General features: G+C 40.9%; 1 protein-coding gene across 3 annotated transcripts in view; it reads right to left on the bottom strand.

The window, feature by feature from the left end:
* The window catches only part of KCNQ5 (potassium voltage-gated channel subfamily Q member 5), a 563,081-nt gene that overhangs the window by 95,901 nt on the left and 445,617 nt on the right, over window positions 1-21,563 (bottom strand). For all 3 annotated transcript variants that reach the window (XM_066604505.1, XM_066604514.1, XM_066604523.1), the window contains exons 6-7: window positions 19,892-20,002; window positions 17,504-17,599 (exon numbers count right to left, since the gene is read on the bottom strand). In XM_066604505.1, coding sequence (XP_066460602.1) covers window positions 17,504-17,599; window positions 19,892-20,002 — 207 coding nt within the window. The remainder of the gene's footprint in view (window positions 1-17,503; window positions 17,600-19,891; window positions 20,003-21,563) is intronic.

Here is a 21,563-nt window from a genome sequence, read left to right as displayed (position 1 = left end):
AATCCTGAGATTAGGAAATACAGCTGAAAGTGCTAGCTGGTTTGGTGTAAAGCACTTATGAATTGAACTCAGGTTCCCATAAGTCATCGTAATCTGGCACTCCAATGACAACTATAAAGTTTGGAGGAGGAAAATGGCGAGGGGATATTTATTGTTGTTTGGGCTAGGCCCCTTTTTCAGTGATTGAAGAGCATAATGCTGCAATATACAGTGAAATTCTGCATTCAACTTTGTGGCAGCAGTTCTGGAAAGCTCTTTATTGTATTATCGTGGCAATCTTCTAATTTGTAAACCAAGTTGCATAAAGTGACCTCAACTTTCTCAAACACCTTTGGAATGAATTGCAATCAAGCTTTGCCATCACCAGCGCTCTTATGGTTGAGTCATGTAATAAAGTCTAGTGAACAGTCAAAAGATTGGAGCAAATTGTGAACTAAATCCATTGTAAAGCCTGCGGTTTTATGATGAGATTTTCTACAAACACATATTGATGTGATGCTTGGTTGTCTATCTACATTTGACTATGCAGGATATGTTTGAACTAAGTGATTGAACTACTCAACTACAACATAAAATGCATTATTGTATAAGTATTGCTCAAAATGGTAAGTTGCGAAAATACAGTTGTAATCAAAATTATTCAACCCCCATTACATATTAGGTTTATTGGGCAAATTTACAAACTATCAGTTTGCCAAAGCCAATCAAACTAGAACAATTCAAATAGCTCAACACAACTAATATAAGTGTTTTTTCCAAATTCAACACAGAATGCCACTTTTAATGACGTCTGCAGTTTCAGAATTATTCAACCCCCCTGAACAGAGTCACACATAAGAGCATACATCTGCAAATTAGCTTTTGTCTCAAGCTCACCTGATGCAAGTAATCAAAGGCTGTATTAGTTGCATCAGGTGTACTTGAGAAAAAAATCATCAATTACCTGGACTGGCTAAAGGCCCATTTAGACACAATGATTATTGCTCAAAAGCTGTCTTTTGACCGATAATTGTTGTGTCAAATGTGTCCATCTTACACTGTTTGGCCGAACAATGTTTTTTTTTTAGTTCTGCATGAAAACTGTCATTCAGCAGAACAGCTGATATGAAAGACCACACTCTGTGTTCTGCCCGCGAAGAGTTGATTACAGCTGATGACATTGTTCTTAGCCCACCAGCAGAACAGTTGATAAGCAGTTGATAAGCGGTCCACACACTGTGTCTGCTGTCCATGGCTCTGAATTCTTCACGGGGAGCCCCTGGCTGAACAATGGAGCTAATTACAGAGCTCAAACCTCCTGTTGAGTTCTGTAACAGCTCCCAGATGCTCATTTGCATGCAAATGAAGCTGATAAAGTACTAATAGCAATTAGTGCCTATTAGTACTTTATGCAAAACAATCACTGATCTTTCAATCTTTTGAAAGATGTCTGTGTGTGTAAATGGGCCTTTGGGCTTAGTTGAGTGTGATGTTTAATTGCATGCTAGGCATACTTCTAATGGTCTTTGTACATTGGATGATCTGTTGAAGATGCCCGACAAGTCATCCCAGCGATTATCGATCCTGTGTTTTTATACAAGAACGATTATTGCTCAGGTGAATGAAGGCAGAGTGAGCCAGGGATTGTTTAGGCCTACCAATCTCCACTCACGGTAAACAGGCAGTTGTTTACACGGGACGGTTTGTCACCTGTTTTTTAGAAATGTATAAACTGACCGACAAATGAATTATCATCCCTGATTCAGTCTTTGCATGCTTTTACACTGTGACAATCGTTCAGATTTTTGCTGATCACTAGAATCTGAACAATTTGTTGGCCTGTGTAAAAGGCCCTATGTCAAGAAAAGAGATCATTGCTTTGCAGCACAACCAAGGAAAACAAATAAAAAAGCATAGCAAAGGCACTGTATGCTACTAGAGAAACAGGTGGAAGCATAGTCCATAAGTTCAAAGTTAAAGGAATATTGGTTACACTACTTGGAATTGAAAGAAAGAGGAAGTTATCAACAGCCAACACCAGATTCAAAAACCCTTGAGCGATTGCAGCAAGATTTGGTGGCAGAAGGCACTAAGGTTTCCGTTTGCACAGTAAAGGGTTTACTAAATGCTGAAGGTCTTCATTCCCAAACTACAATACTCACACCTCTACTGACCAGAAAGCACAAGAAAAGTCAGCTCCAATATTCTCAAAACCATTTGAATCAGTCACAGAAGTTTGGAGACTGTTCTGTGAAGCAGTGAAACAATATGTAAACTTTCAGACCTATGGATCAGTTCTGTGCCTGGAGCAAGAAGAATGAAGCATATGCTGGAAAAAAACTGCCTTCAGTGAGGCCTGCAAACCTGCAGCATGTGGAGAGCTGGATGGATTCAATTAAACATTGGAAAATTCTAGGAGAAAAATCATGCCTTCTGAGAGAAAGTTGTAGCTTGGACAACATCATTGGACCTTCCCACAGTTCAATAACCCCCAGTATTCTTCAAAGTCCACTAAGACTTGGATTCAGAGAAAGTCACCCGACTTGAGCCCTATAAAAAATCTTTGGTGGGATATGAATAAGGCAATTACAGCATGCAGGCCTCAAGATTATTGAAATGGAGGCCATCGCCCATGAGGAATGGACTAAGATTCCTCAGGAACACTGTTAGAAGTGGATATCTAGATATGAATCACGTTAGCAACAAGTCATAACAAAAAAAGGGTGGCTGTCTTACATCCTTAGGTCACTTGTCATGAAGGGGTTGAATAATTGAGACCACAGTAGTCATTTAAAGATGTATTTGGTGTAGAATTTGGAGAAACCACTTATTATATTAGTTGTGTTGAGCTATTTAAATTGTTCTTGTTTATACGACAAAAAAAACCTGCCTAAAATTGGTACATTTGGCAAATAAATCTAATTTGCAATTGGGGTGAGGGGGTTAACAATTTTGCAAATATAATATTATTGGAAATGCTGCATTAGGCTTCTTTCACACGAGCGCATATTGACCAGCTTTTTCCACGGCCGGCTAATATGCGCCGTGATCTGATACATTGGATTCCAATGCATCAGATCCCATGGGTGTATTACTGAGACATAAAAGCACCCGACAAGGCCCAAAAGATAGTCCTGGAACTATCTTGTGGGCCGGAATATGTCTGCCGCTGCATGGGCTCCTATGAGAGCCCATGGCAGCGGCCGTAGGTGGGAGGGCGTTTAGCAGCGTGGTGGGCCGGCACTTGGTCCCACACCCAAGGCCCCTCCCATTGCAAAGAGCGAGCGGGGGGGGGGGGAGACGAGAGGTGAGCCTGCGATGGAGGGGAAATGCATATGCACAAGACCCTTTGCCGTGTGAACGGGCGCACAAACGTTAAACTTGTGGGCCAGTGCTTCCAGATGGAAGCGTATATTGGCCGCCCGTGAAAATGCCGGCCAAAATGCGCTCATATGAAAGAAGCCTAAAGCTGTAGAAATGTTCAATAATAAAATGTAAATTGCAGGTATTCTGCTAACCATTCTGCACGACAAGTCTTTCGAAATTTGAAAATTCACACAAAGTTTAAAGTGGTCGTCCAAGGAGACAAAATCCTTACTTGGTGTGTGGTTGAAGCCTCCTTTTCCAGATGGTTCTAACACCGAGTGACCTGGTAGAGACTCTTTTTGTGTCAATTAGGTCATCACAGAGACCATTGTTCGTTTCTCCATCGGCCAGAAGGAGGCACACTTAGTTATTAAGATGAGTTGAACAGACAGACCCCAGTAGTGATGTGACAGGCACAGTGAGCGTCCATACCACATGGCCCGGTGTCAGAAGCATGTTGGAAGTGGAAGTGCCAGTACTGCATGTGCGGGTAAGGATTTCATCTGAACAACTTCTTTATTAGGTCATTATTAGTATACATCTTGGTCAGATTACTCTACCAGAAAAAGGCAGCATGTTTTTATTTATGAAAAAACAAACTATGAGGAGCATGATTAGGGGTGACTGGTGGGCTAAGTGTACTTGGTCCTGGGTGCCAGGGAAGGTACTTACAAACCGTTCTGCCTTGGAAAGGGTATTTAGATACAGGGGTTCGCCATGAGGCCTTAGTCAGACGGGCATTTTTTCGCGCGATTTGCGGATCGCATGTCAGATGCGCATGCGCAAATCGCGTGACCGGGGGCGAAAAATCGCGGGAAAAATCTGCACCTAGCCGCGTTAATCGTCGCAGCAAAAGGCCCGTCTGACCGGAGAAAAATCGCCGTGCGCATCAAAATGCGCATGAAACTTAGACTGGCCGGCGAAAAAACGCAGCTAGCTGCAGTAAATGATTTTGGTGCGCACATAAAACGCCGAACGCAGATAGGTGCGATCTGCAAATCGTCGTGTCCTATAATTTATCGCATATCCGCATAAAAACCGGACATGTGACCGATACCATAGCGAACCATTGGTTCTATATATGCGCGAATCGCATGCGCATGCGCAAATCGCGTGAAAAAACGCCCGTCTGACTAAGGCCTGAAGCTGATTCTTTGTCTTAGGCCTTATTGACACGACCGCAGATGTGCAGTTAATGTAGCTGCATCCAAAAATTACAACCATCTGAAGAATTGGATTACAATGTATTCATTCAGATGAATGATTTTTGGGCGCGTAAGAAAATTGCACTTGGAAAAATAGGACATCAGCAACCAAAAATGGTGACCGATTTTATACGGCCCGTGAAAAGATAGGTCTTGCCCTATCTTTTGCTGAGATATGCTGGACTACTATGAAAGCTATAAAGAAAGGGACGGGGAGAGAGTTAAGCTGCGTCCAGCATTGGGAAAAGAAGACAGCTGGCTCTACTTAAGCATTAGTAGTCATTTTCAGGATTTCTGTCGACCGACGGATTTCTGCACTGCAGTACATTTTTTTCGCCAATACGCTGCAGCCGCTCATGTGAATGGACGAGAAAAAGCTAATTAAGATCGGGACTTGATCATGGCTAATCTTCTTTCATGTGTTTTTTAGCCACGATCGGGCGAGCATAAAGACGCATACGGCCGTGTAAAAGAGGCCTCAGGAGAAGAAACCTAAATAAGGCGACTTTCTGTTTTTTTCTGAAACCCCATTGAAATCAATGGGTAAAAAAACGTACCCGTTCTTTTTCCATTTTATATTATTTTTTCTCCTCCAAAAGCGGAACAGGTGTGAAAACAGCCTAACTGCTATTTTAAGGTGGAATTTACCTTTAAATGTTATATTTTCTTATTTAGTGTCATATGTTTACAAAGTCACTGACTTTGTGAACAAAAATAGAAAATATCAAGAAAAAAATGATAATTGATCAAACACAGCTACCAATGAGCTCTATATATGTAGAATAGCTGCTTTAATAATAAGAAACTGCTGTGGATTTACTGTGTTAAATCATATGAAAACCATGAACAGTATGATAAACAAACTTTAAAATATAGCTATTCTGAGAGGATCTGGTAAATGTGCTCATTTCATGCCTTAGAGCTTAGTTTTTACAAAGTAATGAAAGACAATTTCTGTTAATCAAGAATTTTGGAATTATAGAATGATTTGCATTCAGGCAGGAAATATACAAGTATGCAATACACAGATAAAACGTGATATGAAAGAACAGCAAAGCATTTGTGAAATATATAAGTGTTTGTAGCATTTACAGTCATAATAAAATTGAGTGCAGAATCTTTTTGTGAACGTATTTGCTGCAAGTAATTTAACTGTAACGCTATTCTGACTTCCCAGAAAATTATTGCTCATCATTCTGAATTGGAAATACATCTATTAAATGCTATTTTCAATATGATGTATAAAAGTAACATGAATTGATGCTACTGCCCATTATATTTTACAATCTTGAAATTCATGGCATAAGAAATATTTATTTTTCACCTGTATTTCTTTAGTGCAGGCATTTAATAATCTTTAAATATTTGTTTATGTTTGCATCACATTTCTTAAAGGGCCACTCCAGCAAAAAACACATTTTTCCATCCCTGCCCCTCCCTTATTCGATTGCCTGTCACACTCTGGACATCTCCTACATTGCAGTCACTTTCATGAATTGCAGCTCGCTGTCTGTTTCTTATCAGGGCTCAGTCACACGGGCGCATCCAGGAGCCGATGCGCCCATCTTCCTACAGGATAAGATGGCCGCACTGCAGGTGCGGAGAAAGAACACATGATTGACTCTATTTCCGGTCATGTGTTCTTTCTTCCGGCGCTGCGGAGAGACGGCCGCACCTGTAGTGCGGCCGTCTTCTTCATGCAGGAAGCGCTCCCGGATGCGCCCGTGTGACTAAGCCTTAGTCATTACTTTGATGCTCAGATTTTTCCATGCTTTCTCTTTCACTATTTTGTACTATTAATCCCAAGATACATCAGCACATCACATGAGCAGCTAGAGCCTGTACCATTTCTGCCTGCAGAGAGGACATTGATTATAACTACTCTGTACATTCACCTAGACAAGCTACAGACCAATAAGTATACAGTCAGGAGGCTGAACTATCATATCTTTCATTATAACTGTGTGATGGGCCTCTAATCATCAGCAGTAATGTGATAGAAGTTTCTGTGTCCCCCCTCTAAAGAGCTTGTGTGGTAGCGTCTATCACATAGGACATATGCTGAATGAATCTAATTTAAGAAGAATGTAAAGCCAAGTAAATCTCAGCTAGTCACAAATGAGATCACGTGACCACTTGAGAAGAAGAACTTCAGGAAGTTTCAGATAGAAGGAAAGAATAATGAAGGTAATACTAGCTGACTTATATACTAAATAGGGGTTAGTTACACAAAGAATGAAAAAAAAAGAATCACTGGAATGGCCCTTTAACTACTTTATATGACTAAAGACGGACCTACATATCCAGTCTCACTGACAACTACTGCTTGTAAGACATCTGTGCTCAGGAGCCCTAATGTGTGACCAGTGCCAGCACTGCAAAGCGTGATGATCCGTCCCTTTTCAGTGAGAAAACAGAAGAATCCTTTTATGGCCATAACGCCTGGCATGACAGTGATTTAGATTGCTATGATGCTGTTAGTTTGGAGTCAAACTCATTTGGAAATATCCTTGGAGTTCATCTCTTTTGATTAGCTAGGGGCCCACAGAGCAATGTCATTCTCCACTCTTTCCTCCGTATATAAAACTGATTTATGGAATGCAATCTATGATTTGAAGCACAGGGAGTATTGAGACTGGATTCGCACATGGCGTTTTTGATGCAGATTTGTGTACACAAAGCCAAAAGAGGAGCCAAAAGAAATGAAAAATATAAAAGGAATATTCACATAGTAGATTTTGCTGCAGAAACTTCTGTGGCTGAAAATCTGTTCCATACATCTGAATGGGGTTGTTTCTGCAGCATGTGCATGGATTTTAGCAAGCACCATTTAGATGAATGAGACCTTTGTAGAAATAGCCTAAAGAAAAAAACTTCAGTGCTTAAAATAAACTGCGTAAAAATGCATACCAAAAATGCATCAAAAACTTAATATGTGAAGGTGATATTCCTTAATGATGGTCCTGATTACAGGTTTCTTAGTTGTCGTGACCGGCAAGGAGAGCCCCAGGATCTTCAAATTGCTGATAAGGGCTTAGTCACACTGGCGCATCAGCGCCTGTGTTACTGCAGGAAGAAGACGCCCGCACTTCAGGACTGAGGTCTCTGCAGCGCCGGAAGAAAGAACATGTGACCGGCTTCATTGCCAGTCATGTGTTCTTTCTTTAGCGCTGTGGGGAGTCGTCCATCCTGATGTACGGCCGTCTTTTTCCTGCAGTAAGGGCTCAGTCACACGGGCGCATCGGCACCCGTGTGACTAAGCCCTAAAAGACATGCAAAAGACTGACACTAAGGCAATGTTCATGAGACTATGTCCGCGTTGCACTGCAAAAACATTGTTTACTAAACAAAACTACACATACACACAAACATCAGTACGCACATGGACACCCATCCATGCGCTGTCCGATGCTCGTGGACCTCGCACATTGCATGTGCTATTCTCATTCCTGAAAATGGGTAAGAGGGCATGGACATTACTCCATGTGAAAAACTGGCCATACGAATAATGTCATAGGCTATTATGGGGCCTTGTGCTCTCAGAAGAATATACAGATCGCTCATGGCCCACAATTATGGTCATCTAAATGGGCATTAAACGCTAGAGTTTTCAGTCTGAGGGCTTAAACACATGGGCGCGCATTTGTCCCATTATGCAGCCGTGATAATCACGGCCACATAACGGGATGAAACGAAACCACTGATTTCATTTTCATTAGCAGTACTCTCGCTCATTAATAGTGCGGTAAAGAAACGATAGGGCAGGACCCATCTTCCCGTTGCTTTTTAAACTCTTGTGATATGGCACGGAGTTTGAAAAGCCCAAGAAGAAAAGAAAAAACGTTCATGTGCAACTAGGCTCCGTAGCAGCGAGCATACGGCCACGTGAAGCTGCCCTCAGCCCTGCAGTGGCATTGTAAATTACTTTTTAATTTTCTTATCTAAATGAATCATCAGCTGACTGTGATTACAGCAATTTTGGAGAACACATGAAATTGTTATAGGACAAGGCTTCCTGTAAGTTGAGACTTGTTTTCTTTTGCATACATTCATAAGCAAGAATAACATCAATCACATCATCTTTTACAACCTTAATGAAGGGCTCTATTATTTCACTGAAATCATTGAGAGGTTTAGACTGGACCCAATCAACTTAAAAAAAAAACTTAAGATGCCAAGAAACCTTACAGATCTTGGCACTGCACATAATTTAATCTTACTGATAAAAGAGCAATGTAAGCACCGGATAATGACCATGCATTAATTTTTTTAAATCTACTTTTCAAAAGTCTGGAAAGTGATATTTATTTAAAAAAAATGATATTATGTACGTACAGGAGCATTCCAATATTTCTAGATGCATAGCATAGCTGGAAACTCCAGGGTCCAAATGAGACACTTCTACCTTGGTACCCACCAGCACAAAATTATATACAGGGAATAGTCTAAAAGATGGGTCCAGAGCTATATCTCATTAGTGGTGTATATTGAAATAACAATAGCATATTTGATTGGGAAGGCATGGATGCACTACATGATGGCATGGCACATGGACTCCTGGGGCCCTGGAACATGGATTTCAGTTTTGTGTTGTGGCCCCTGAAAGAAATAGAGAGTAAAACCCAATTGCAAAGTTGAAAAGTAACGTGCAAGAAGCAGAAATACACTTTCTGAATCTCTCCAAGTCCAGTGGGACAGCTCCTATGACTGAAGGAAGGAAAGCATACTCAAAGTGGCCTTCTTCTGCTACAATAGGGGAGATTATCCAGGAAGTCATCTGTCCTGTGAACCTGTGGGTTGGAATTTGGCGTCATCCCCATGTTGGACCTGTGTTCAATCCAGGGACTTTCAAGCAGATCAGTAGCTGAATTTCCTGGAGCCTTCCTGTTCAAGTATTGAGATATAGTGCTATATCAGTCTTTACACCCTGGTCACTATGGATGAGACCTGGATTTATTTGTATGACCCTGAAACCAAGGAGCAGTCAAAAGAGTGGAGGCACAGGGGTTCTCCTCGCCCAAAGAAGTTCAGGGTGCAAAAATCAGCCACTAAGGTGATGGCGTCTGTGTTCTGGGATAAGGAGGGCATGCTGCTAGTAAACTAACTTCAAAATAGTTCCACCATCAATGCAAGGTATTACATTGAACTTTTGGACAAATTGAAGGCAGCTGTGAAGGCCAAAAAGTGCAGCAAGCTGTCCAAAGGAATCTTGTTCCTGCAAGACAATGCCTCCGCTCACACTGCACAAGCGACCACGGCAAAACTGGTGGAGCTAGGCTTCCAGCTGGTTAATCATCCACCTTATTCACCAAATCTAGCTCTCTCCGACTATCATCTGTTTCCAAACCTGAAGAAACACCTCAAGGGGACCAAATTTCAAACCATTTCTAATGCCTTGGTTGCTACGGATGACTGGTTTGAGGCACAACCCAAATCCTTCTTTTTGCAAGGCTTACAGAACTTGGAATACCGATGTAAGAAGTGTGTTGACATCAGTGGAGAGTGTGGAATAAATGTAAAGTTTCATCTTCCTATCTCGTTTCTTTCTGGGTAAAGCCAAAGATTTATCAGCAGCTCCTAGTATACAGCTACAATCAAAATGATCCAACCAACATTGAAAAGTAAATTTTTTTATCAAATTTACAAACTTTCAGCTTTCTGCAAAAAAAACCTACTCAAACACGATCAATTTAATTAACTCAACAAAACAAGTGGGTTCTCCAAATCCAACACCAAATGACTACTGCTGTCTCAGAATTAGTCGACTCCTTTGGGACAAGGGTCTTTAGTACTTAGTAGAGCACCCTTTTGCTGTTTTGCCCTGCTGCAAACATACTGCATAGCTAGACACAAGCTTCTGACAGTTTTCCTGAGGAATCTTAGCCCATTCCTCATCGACATTAGCTTCCAGATCACTAATATTCTTGGGGTTGCATACTGCAACTGCCATTATCAAATCCCACCAAAAATTTTCTATGGAGTTCAAGTCAGGCAACTGACCACCACGCCAGAGTCTTCCAGGACTTCCTCTGAAACCAAGCCTTGGTGGACCTTGAGGTATGCTTAAGGAACATTGTCCTGTTGGGTGGTCCAATGATGGACAAGCTACAGCTTCCTCACAGAAAGCATGACTTTTCTCTTAATATTTCCTGATACTTGATTGAATCCATCTTGCCTTCCACATTCTGCAGGCCTCCAGTGTCAGAATTAGCAAAGGAGCCCCAGACAATCACAGGGTCACCGCCATGCTTCACTCTAGGCAGAGTGTTCTTTTCAGCACATGCTTCATTCTTCCTCCTCCAACCAAACTGTTGATCCATAGACCCGAAAAGTTCCAGTTTTTTTCCTCACTTCCAAAATTTGTGGTTTATTTATGTGGTTTTAAGCATTTTACAGCCACCTTTTCTTGTGCTTTTGGGGCAATAGAAGTGTACATGTTGGAGACCTTTAGCATTTACTATGCACCTTACTATTGGAAACATCATTGCCTGCTGCCACCAAATCATGCTGAAGGTCTTTTGCAGTCACTCAAGTTTTTAGCCACCTGCCTTCTCAGGAATCTTGGGGCAGCCAGTGACAGTGAATTTGCTATCATTTTGCATCCTTTTCTTGCTTGTGCTAGTCAATGATCACTTTTGTTAATTTTTTTTAGATCACTCTCTTGACTAAGCCATATTTCTAATATGTAATCAAACGTTGCAGTCAAGAAAGACCTAAGCAGTCCAGATATTTGATGTGTTTTATCTCAAACATACCTGTTGCAGCTAATAAAGCCCTCAATTAGTTGCATCAGGTGTGCTTGAGACAACACCTGATTTGCTCTTATTAGGGATTCTATTTAGGGGGTTGGATAATTCGGAGAATGGTAGTCATAAAACATGACATTTTGTGTTGAATTTGGAGAAACTACTTGTTATATTGAGTGAGCTATTTAAATCTTTTTTGATGGAGGTGGTTTAAAGAGATGTCCATGTGCTGCTCTAATCCATGGCCTGCACTATAGTTCCACACAAGCCTAATTCTTGCTTACGTTCTACTGACACGGGAAGAAGAAAGAAGAGCCATGCTCCAAGCACCCAATGTCATGACCCTATGCCCGTCGGTGCGGACATATAGTGCTATTTTAGCCACGGTCAGGAGGTAGTTCCATCTTAGAGGCACTGCGTATTCAGTGGGCCTATTCCTAGCCACTGGACTTGCCATCAGGCAGTGACTCCTTATCCCCGGGAGCTGCATCTCCCACAGGATTCTTGCTTTGATTCCTCAGCCTCTACCTTAGCTGCAACTTACCCAGCCCTAGAGGTAATCATTAGGGCTTATAAAATTTGGGTTTGATTGGTTGGATTCCCCAGTCTCCTCAGGGTCCCTTCCATCTTCTGTGCAGACCCTGCTACACCAAGCCTATAATAATATACCTGCCTCAGCCTTACCCTGTTCATCTGCTTTCACTACATCCTGTAATAGTGGAATCACCCCTGGCAAGAATGAGGACTGGGACTGGTATTCCTATATTAAAATTACTGCCCTCCAGAAGTGAGATGGAGGGGTATGTTGCATGTCTGGAGTCCACTGAGTTTTTTTTTTTTTTAACTCGTTTTATTGAACAATAAATATACCATACAGTATAAGAACTTTGCATACATTGTAAGTTTTTCAGATTAAGGGAGAACTCCACAGGTACATTGTTACAGCCGACATATAAATACAGTGCATTAGGTTACAGTGTCAGAGTTTGACAGTTGGTACCCACATTACCGACCAGCCCTAGATACAGTTCTGTTCAGTAAACCTTGGAGCAAATCTTGTGTGAAAGACGTGTCTGTTGAGCGACACCATCTCCACCATACCTTGTGAAATTTTTCCGGGCATTTTCTATTCTTATAGACTATGTTCTCATGCGATAAGGTGGAATTAACAATATTCTGCCACATCGAGAGTGTTGGGGGATGTCTATCCATCCAGCATAAAGCTATTGTTTTGCGGGCCAGGAACAACACCTTAGTAAGAAATATTTAATCATGAAACTGCCAGTGCTCCTCATCCAAAACACCCAACAAGCATATGATCGGGTCAAGTGGATTGGCATCCCCATTAGCTGGCTTAGAAATTCTGTAACCTCCTCCCAATATGCATAGATATCTGGGCAGCTCCATATTAAATGATTAAAATTTGCCCCTTCTGCTCGGCATCAATGACATTGGTTGGTAGACATCCTGTTCATTTTATAAAGCCTAGTTGGTGTTAGATAGCACTGGTGAAGTATGTATAACTGAGTTAATTTATTGTTTGCGGCTGGTGATACCATGGTATATGATGCCTTCGCGACATCCTATTGCTCGCCAGTAAGGGAGGGGATAAGTCCCTTCCATCTATCCATCACCGACATTGGTGTATAGGAAATTTTAGAATGCAGCAGATGGGTGTACAATGCTGATATCAGACTCCTGGGGCCTTGAGTGTGCATTATGCCTACCAGTGGGTACAGAGACAGAGGTTGCCTTGGTTCTGGGAATTGTGCCATAAGAGCATTCCGGAGTTGCAAATATCTATAGAATCCAGTCCTAGGCACTTGGTACAGCTGCTGGAGCTGTTCAAAGGAGGCTAGTACCCCGTCAATATACAGATGTTCCAATGTGGTAATTCCTAGGTTAACCCAGAACTGCTTATCTGGTAGATTCACAAGATGTGGGAGCGTTCTATTATCCCACAGAGGAGTTTCTAAAGGGGATGCCTACATATTTAGTCAGTGATTTACATGTCTGCCGCACTCTAACTGCCAGTTTATGGATAGGTAGCATCTGCTTGGCCAACAGGTCTGGTTTCTCCAGAACAATCCAGAGGGAGATTTCAGACAGAAAAGCCATTGGGTGGTGTTCAGAGTTTGGGAGGGGAGTGTTTGACAACCAGTGCCGAATATACCTAAGCTGTACCACTCTGAGTTTAGCACTGTTAAAGCTAGAATTTGCTAGTAACCTCTAGTAACCCCAGACCCCTGAGGACACCACTACGTTGGTGAAATATGTTTGGGGGTTCTGTGTTTCTTTTAGCTCATGCAGACCTGGTAATATTATTTTGGTAGATTATACCTACTACCTATTTAGTAGACCTCTATAAAGCACAGCATACAGAATTGTGCAGCAGCATCGAATGATGTATATTATAATATATGGTGGCTTAAGGGTGGCTTAGTGCGCCCATGTTTGCTAGGCAGGGATTTTAATTTAGTCATGTATCCTAACCTAGATTTTTCCTCCAGCCGAACCAATATTCCTATGAAAATTTTACATGCTAGCGATCATGACTACTTCTATTACTCGCCAGCCCATGGTGTGTATAGTCATCTTGATATGTTATTCCTTCATAAAACCCCTATTGTGGTATAATCATGCCCTTGTCTACCTCTACCTTATCCTTCCCAAACTCTTAAAAGGAGCCTCTGTGTAAAGCTGAGATCATTAAGACAATGAGAGAAATTTTGGCAACCCATTTCCAAAATTTTACCTCCCTCCTGGTTCAATGGGAAAAACTAAAGCGTTTCCTTCGGGGTATATTTTTCAAGCATGGCACATGCTTGAAAAAGGAATGCTCCTTTAAGTTGACTCAGTTACTGTCCAAGTCACAACATATAGGGCCACTCATGAGCCATCTTTGCTTGCCTCTACAGCTGCAGAACTTCTAGATGTTAGGGAGCAAATCCATAACCTTATAGACTGACAACACCTTTCTCTTAGAGATAGGCTTTACAAACAATTCTATGAACAATCTGATAAATGCAGAAAACCCCTGGAGAGAACTTTCAATCTCCGGTTTCCTGCCATGTCCCACGTACCTGTCCACACTGTCAGAGTCCACTAGAAATTGTTGACGCTTTTAAGACTTATGAAAATTTGTACAACATTCAGCATTATTTTAGTGAAATGCCTGCCTCGCTCTTCGAAAATAAGGTAGGGGCTTATTTGACAAAGACAAGGCTTTCTATTATTTCTTCGGTGACCGCCAAACTCTTATTGATGAGATCTTAGATGCTGTTAAATCCATGTCTTTGGGTAAAAGTTCTAGGCTAGATGGCTTCACTATTTCTTTTATAAAACATTCATTTTGTAGTTTGCTCCCTTTATGCTCAGGCTCTTTAATAGTATTACGCCAGAGAACCCTTTCACTCAATATTCTATGTTGGCACATATTTTTGTGCTACGTAAGCCTGGTAAAAGATCTGTCAATCCATGGGAACTACCGCCCTAGTTCTCTAAATAATTCTGGCAGATCATTTGCAACAAATGCTTCCACTGTCAATTTACAGAGATCAAGTAGGGTTTTATTAGAGGTAGAAAGACCAGGGATAATACAAATAGAACCTTGACTGCTCATACTAAATCTACTAATCACCCTCTATATCTGCTTTTTGTTGATGCAAAAAGGCATTTGATAAGGTGCATTGGGGTTTCTTGGAGGCCACTTTGTGACAGATCAGGATGGGTGTTGGCTTTCATTAAAAAGATCATGGCCCTTTATCACCATCTTCGGCTGAACAGGGTCTTGTCACAACTTATTCAGATCCACAATGGGACTTGTCAGGGGTGTCCCCTCTCTCCCCTATTATATATGTTGATTATGGGACACCTGGTGATCACTCTACGGAATAACCCAGATATACGAGGTGTGACAGTGGAAGATCATCATCATAAGGTGGCACGTTACATGGATGATCTTCCTGTTACTTATCCAACCCCGATATTTTGTTTCCTTTAACCCTTTCCAATCCAATTTGTATCCTGGTTTTCCAAGGAGACTTACTCTTTTTCTGCTGTTATACAATGGGCCTATATGCTGGCTAAAGCCAGTACTGCATGAGGTGACACGTTGGATAGACTCCGACAGCAGAGAGGCTGGCAATATACAGCAAGAGAACCCCGACAGACGTCTTCCAACATCAGAGCTGTACAGCCTTAAATCATAATGCCTTTAGACGTCAGACAGTGGATTGGAGAGGGTTAATATTAAAGAATTTGAGCAACCTTAGCAACTTTAAAGTTAACTATAATAAAACAGGCCCCTCTCACCGTCTACACATTAGACTCTAATTTTACTTTTAAGTGGTGTCCTTCTGACATTAGGTATTTGGGTGTACAAATCCCATCTGATCTAAGCTCTTTATATGAACTTAATTTCCTCCTTTCCTTAAGATGACCTTGGGTGACCTGCAAACTTATCAAAAGAAGTTCCTGTCCTGGTTCAGCAGAACAAATATGTTAAAGATGGATGTCTTGCTGAGGTTTTTGCACTTTTTTCAGACAATACCCATCACCCTACCTTTTACTTTTAAAAAACCTTTACTAGATTTGTATAGGGTAGGGATATACCGTGGATAGCCCAAGTGATACTCATGCAGTCTAGAGAGGGTGCTGGACTTCCCGATTTACAATTATATCACTGGACTTGCCTCTTCACTAGAATGGTTAATTGATTTCATCAGGGGTCCCTAAAGAATAGCCTTAGTCCAGTATTGTCCATTCCTGTTAATTCCCCTCCTCTAGGCCTCTCTCTCGCAGACCAGGCCTGCTCACATTTTTGTTCAACAATGCAGCCTTGCCCCTCTGGGGTAGGTACCCTGCATTTTCTGGGATGGGATTCAGATGAGTTCATACAGCTTTGCCATGTCATGCCTAACGACATTTTGCCCCCGTTGTGGGTCTTGCAGGTCCAGTCGTTGGACTGGCAGTTGTCCCAGTTCTCCTATGATCAACTTTACTGATTCTTAAGAAGTCTATTTTCCAGGAGGTCGTTTCCATCTGCATTTAATCCATTTAAAAAATCTAATTGTTCAGACCAATCCATCTCATTGGATATCTCTTCTCTATGATCTCTTCCAATCTTCAAGTTGAAGATTCCTTGTATACTGCTTTGCTATATTCTGGTTTCTGCCTTTTGACACTTACAGCGTATAAGTTCCTGATTATGCTGGCAGTATTATCATTCTGCTGACATTGTATTCAATACTGGAGTTTGTTCTTTTTCCGGTCTTATTTTCAAAACAGATTGCACATAAATTGTTGATTAATTTATTCCAACAGCTGAAAGTTCATGAATTTGGCAAATAAACCTTATTTGCAATGGTTGTTGAATCCTTTTGTTTAAAACTGTATATTTAAATAGGTTTTCCGGGGAAAATAGTTTTGGCGACCTATCCTGAAAATATGTCATCAATAGTTGGTCGTCTAGGGTCTACCGATTGGGACCCAGACCGATCAGCTGATTGTGTGTGAACTGACAGCACCACAAATGCACAGGGGTTGGAGTGGAAGCAGATACTCTGACCCTAGTGTAGTGGCTGGCACTGGTAACTGCAGGCATGGCTCCCATTGATTTCAATGAGAGCTGCGCTTGCAGTTACAAGCACTGGTCACCTAACTGGGGTCAGAACATCTGCTACTGCTCGACCCCTGTGTATTTGCAGCACAGTCAGCTGATCGGTTGGGGTCCTGAGAACCGGATCCTGGCTGATCAACTAAAGCTTGGGTTCTCCTCTTAAACCAGGTCTTGGAGAACAAGCAGTAATGTAGATTAAAATATATCTTTTTAGTTTGAGAGGAAAGCAAAACAAAAATCCATGTACAACAGTGGCCATTGTTGACTCATTAGGATTTTTTTTGCTTTATACGTTGCTCAATGTACAATATTTAAATATGGAAAATGACACTGACAAATGATGGCATCAATGCACTGGCTAATATTTCCAGACCGATGAAATTTATTTCTAAAAACAATTACTGATTGTGGAGTATGATATATGACGGTAAAATCTTAGGAGTGTTCCATTTCACCAATTTATATCGTACAATTATGTTTAATGGTAATCTATATATATTCACATGAATCTCTACAATATGTACTGACAACATGCAAAAATATATACAGTACATGTTCTAGTATTAAAGAGATTTCTGATATCTCACCTGAATTAAACTAGCTGCAGGATTTCTCCTTTTTTCAAAGTGCTTCTGTCGATGCTGTTCTTGAACTTTTAAGGCAAATCCTGAACCGAGAATTCCCTGAAAGGTAGAAAATATTTAATACTTATCAGAAATACCACACTAGAGGCAGCTTCTTCACTGCTTATCAGAAACTGTCATTATACAGCTGAAGCTCGGCTCCCCCCCCCCCCCCCCCCTGACAAGTAGAGAAGAAGCTAATTCTTATTTTCTGGCCTGCACAATGGCAGAAATCACCTCTTCACCCGGGTACAACAGGATCCAGGTGGTCTGACTGAGCAGGTATCATCACAGACCCTGAACGCATTGGAGAATTGTCTAAGAATATTCCAATTAATTTATGTTTTTCATAATCTAATAGATAAATGTAACATTGTGGAGTCATCCCATTTAGCTCTCAGAAAAATCGACAGATCAAGTACAGCCTTAGGCCTTAGAGGAAAAACTTTACTATGTTTCATACTCATTTAATGTACTGAAAGAGTTTAGCAATCAGATATATGCAAGACTGTCATAAAGTATTCTTTTACTTTGAATGAGACAATATTGACATGTCCGTTTTATAAGTGTCACACATATTAGAAATCGGAAACATAAGCCACCCTTATAAAGAAACATGCAATTAAACTAGATATCTCCTTTTTTTAAAGAAGGTAAATGTGAGCAATCACCCACTCTGTTGGAAGTTTCAAAGGACTCCATTGTCATGTACAATTACATTTATCATCTTCATGGACTGACTCTTCCCAATGTAACTGCAGCACAATAATGCAATTTCCGTTTTCTATTTAATTGGCCTTTAATAAGCTAAATATACCTTAGGGCAAGCTCACATGAGCGTGTGGTAAAACACTGCAGATATAACACAGGGTTTTACCATTGTGTGGACCCGCGTATGGCAGCTATTTTTGCCTGCGCATGACAACATATCTCACATAAGCTGTCATACACTGGCTTCCTAGTTTCAATCTTTCTTTTAATTTCCCACTCTGTCACTTAGTAGCGCTGTGTATAAACATCGCACATACGCAATGTAATTGTGTATGTACAGAGTTTTGTATGCACCCATGGAGAACAATAGGGCTCTATCCTGTGCAATGCATAGTAAAATAGAACATACATACATAGTAACATAGTATGCTAGGCTGAAAAAAAACAATGTCCTTCCAGTTCAGGCTGTTTCCAACCCCCCTAGTTGATCCAGAGGAAGGCAAAAAAAAAAGCAGTGAGGAAGAAGCCAATTTACCCTCGTTTTGGGGGAAAAAATTCCTTCCCGACTCCATAATGGTAGTCAGAGTAATCCCTGGATCAATGTTTGAGATCAACAACCCTTCTGGTTATTTAATGTATTTATCCTGTAATGTGTTGTGTTCTATTTTGCCCACAAAATATGCAATAAAAAACACTAGTGTGAGTGTTACAGCGAAATGTAATATATTCGTATTTCCGTGATGTACTGCGTATTATATGCATGTACATCGTGTGCGTGATGCGCAAATTTAAATATGCTCATGTGAGCCTGGCCTTAATGTTGTACTATGAAGTTCTGATAGCGTAGAAAAAAACAAACAAAAAAACACAACAACATTGCAAATATCCATTGATTTAAAAAATGCATTCAATATTTCAGGTCTCTGGTGGGAAAAACTAACACACAAAGAAATAGGCAGGTAATTTGGAAGACATTTACTTCATCAATAAGAATACAATGGTTCTTTTTTAGAAACAAACAGTACTTTTTTATGAGAGGAGCAGAAAAACAAAAACATTTTTTATAAAATCTAAAGACCTCCTTAAATGACTGCCCAGTCCAACGCAGGAGCCTTGGTCCCCGCCACTTATCTCCTAGAAGAAGCTACAGTGGTCATGTGACTGAATGTGGCCAATGAATGCTGACCACTGACTGGAGCGATGGAGAATGGGGCTCTTGTACCACACTTGGGGCTTTTATAGGAAGTGAGCCAACCCCATTCAATTCAAGATAATGCTGTCTAAATGAAAAATAACCAAGGAATTTCTTCTACTCCCTTCCATATGCTTTGTTAGGATATATGGAAATCTTAGAGAAAAGACCCCCTCCAAGGCCCAATGTCCACGTGCGGATTTTAATTATAAAATCTGCATGTGTCTCCCACGTGGGAGATCCGCGCCCACAGGGATGCATTAGCAATTGCAGGGCCATTTAAAGCATACGGATGTGATTTTTTACCGGCATGCAAATTGCACGCATGGGAAGAAGTCGCAGCATGCTCCTTTTTTGTCTGCAGATTCTACGGGATGGTTTCCATTGAAGTCAAGATTGTTATGACAGATATCATCAGTTATTATGATCGTTATGTCCTTAATACTCACTGCAGGTAATGCAAAGAAGGAAATACCAAGTAGGGCAAAACCAGCTGAAAGAAGTCTTCCAAGCCATGTATGGGGAGTTTTGTCACCATAGCCAATGGTAGTCAATGTGATCTGCAATACATAGGAACATGTAATAGATTAAGGTTATATAGTGTGCAAACATCGTATAGCACCGCATAAGCTAAAATGGTCATTTACATAGTTGAGATAAGCAGATAACTTGCAGTGATGTGGTTTTCCCTACCTGTCTCCCCCCACCCCTGCCAAAATTCTAATTATTAATTTTAGACATAATACTTGGGGACATAACTGACTCTTCCCTGTATATACTAAATGTAATAGATGACATTATGTTCCATCTAACACATCCTTCTGGTGCAAGACGAACAAGGATTCTAGCCACAGATGTTATTTTTTAGCCTGGCTTTTCAATAGAATTACATCTCATAGTCAGGGTTTATTTTGTCCTTAAATACATGTAAACTGTACCTACCATTGGCGTAACTATGGGGGATGCAGTGGATGCGGTTGCCCCCGGGCCAAGGAGCCTTAGGGGGCCCATAAGGCCTCTCTTCTCCATATAGGGAGCCCAGTACTATGAGTAAAGCATTATAGTTGGGGGCCCTGTTACAGGTTTTGCATTGGGGTCCAGGAGCTTCAAGTTACACCTCTAGTACCTACATACATACTGTTCTCAGCAATATAGTCAGCAGATATTAAGTCTAGCACTTTCTAATCCTGTTTAGCAATCTTTTTATACATAAATTGTGTCATGTGTGTCTACTTAGTAGGTTAGGTACTCACTAATACAGTCAAAAACCTATAAATGTATGTCTATAGAGTTATTCATGTGTTAATGAGTTTGACTGTCCTAGGTGATCATGTGTTAATGAGACCAACTACTAGAGGTAATGAATTATTAAACAGGTAGACTCAGCATAGACTCAGCATATTGCTAGGTCAACGACTGTGACTCCCGCCAACCACTAGTATGGAGATGCAGTGGCACAAGCTAGGCGTTATGCCAATTCATCTCATGGTTGTGCTGCATTGATGATCTCTGCCAAGGAAAAAGCTGAATGGAACCAAAAGGTGACGAAGCATGGCATGTTCCTGCTGCTGCTTCCAATTTATATTAGTTATCAGCAGGATAATAGTGCCTCCCATGAATTTGACATTGATGGTATATCCTAGCATTCTGTTACCAGTCTGCAATGTTTAACAACGCTTTAATGAGCCATTAAAAATTAAAAAAATAATTAAAGTAGTTTGTCCTAGATTAGAAAAAAAGTGCTTAGCTTGGAGAAATCATAATGATCTGTCTATGGGCTCTTTCTGGTAATGCAATTCAGCTTCATTCAGTTGAATGGAGGTGAGATGGGATGCAATAACTGACACAGCCCATAGACAATCGTGGCACTGTTTCTGGAGGAACAGCAGACCTTATTTTCTTGTCCAGGAAAAACTCCTTCAATTTTGTAAGGGGATATTAAAAAAAAAAACAATCAACAATGCTAATGCTATATATTCAAGTAGCAAGTCAATTCCAACTAGTAGTAGCACATCTCTGTGATAGCTATGGCTTACTTTGGCAGCATAACCAATGACTGAAAAGCCTATTAAGAAAAACAACTTTCTAAATTTAACAGCTATTCCTACTATTATAGTAAAG

Source organism: Eleutherodactylus coqui, chromosome 1 (assembly GCF_035609145.1).
Source record: "Eleutherodactylus coqui strain aEleCoq1 chromosome 1, aEleCoq1.hap1, whole genome shotgun sequence".
NCBI classification, from domain to species: Eukaryota; Metazoa; Chordata; class Amphibia; order Anura; family Eleutherodactylidae; genus Eleutherodactylus; species Eleutherodactylus coqui.
Note: the sequence above shows the minus strand (reverse complement) of the source record. Positions and strands in the feature narration are given on the sequence as shown.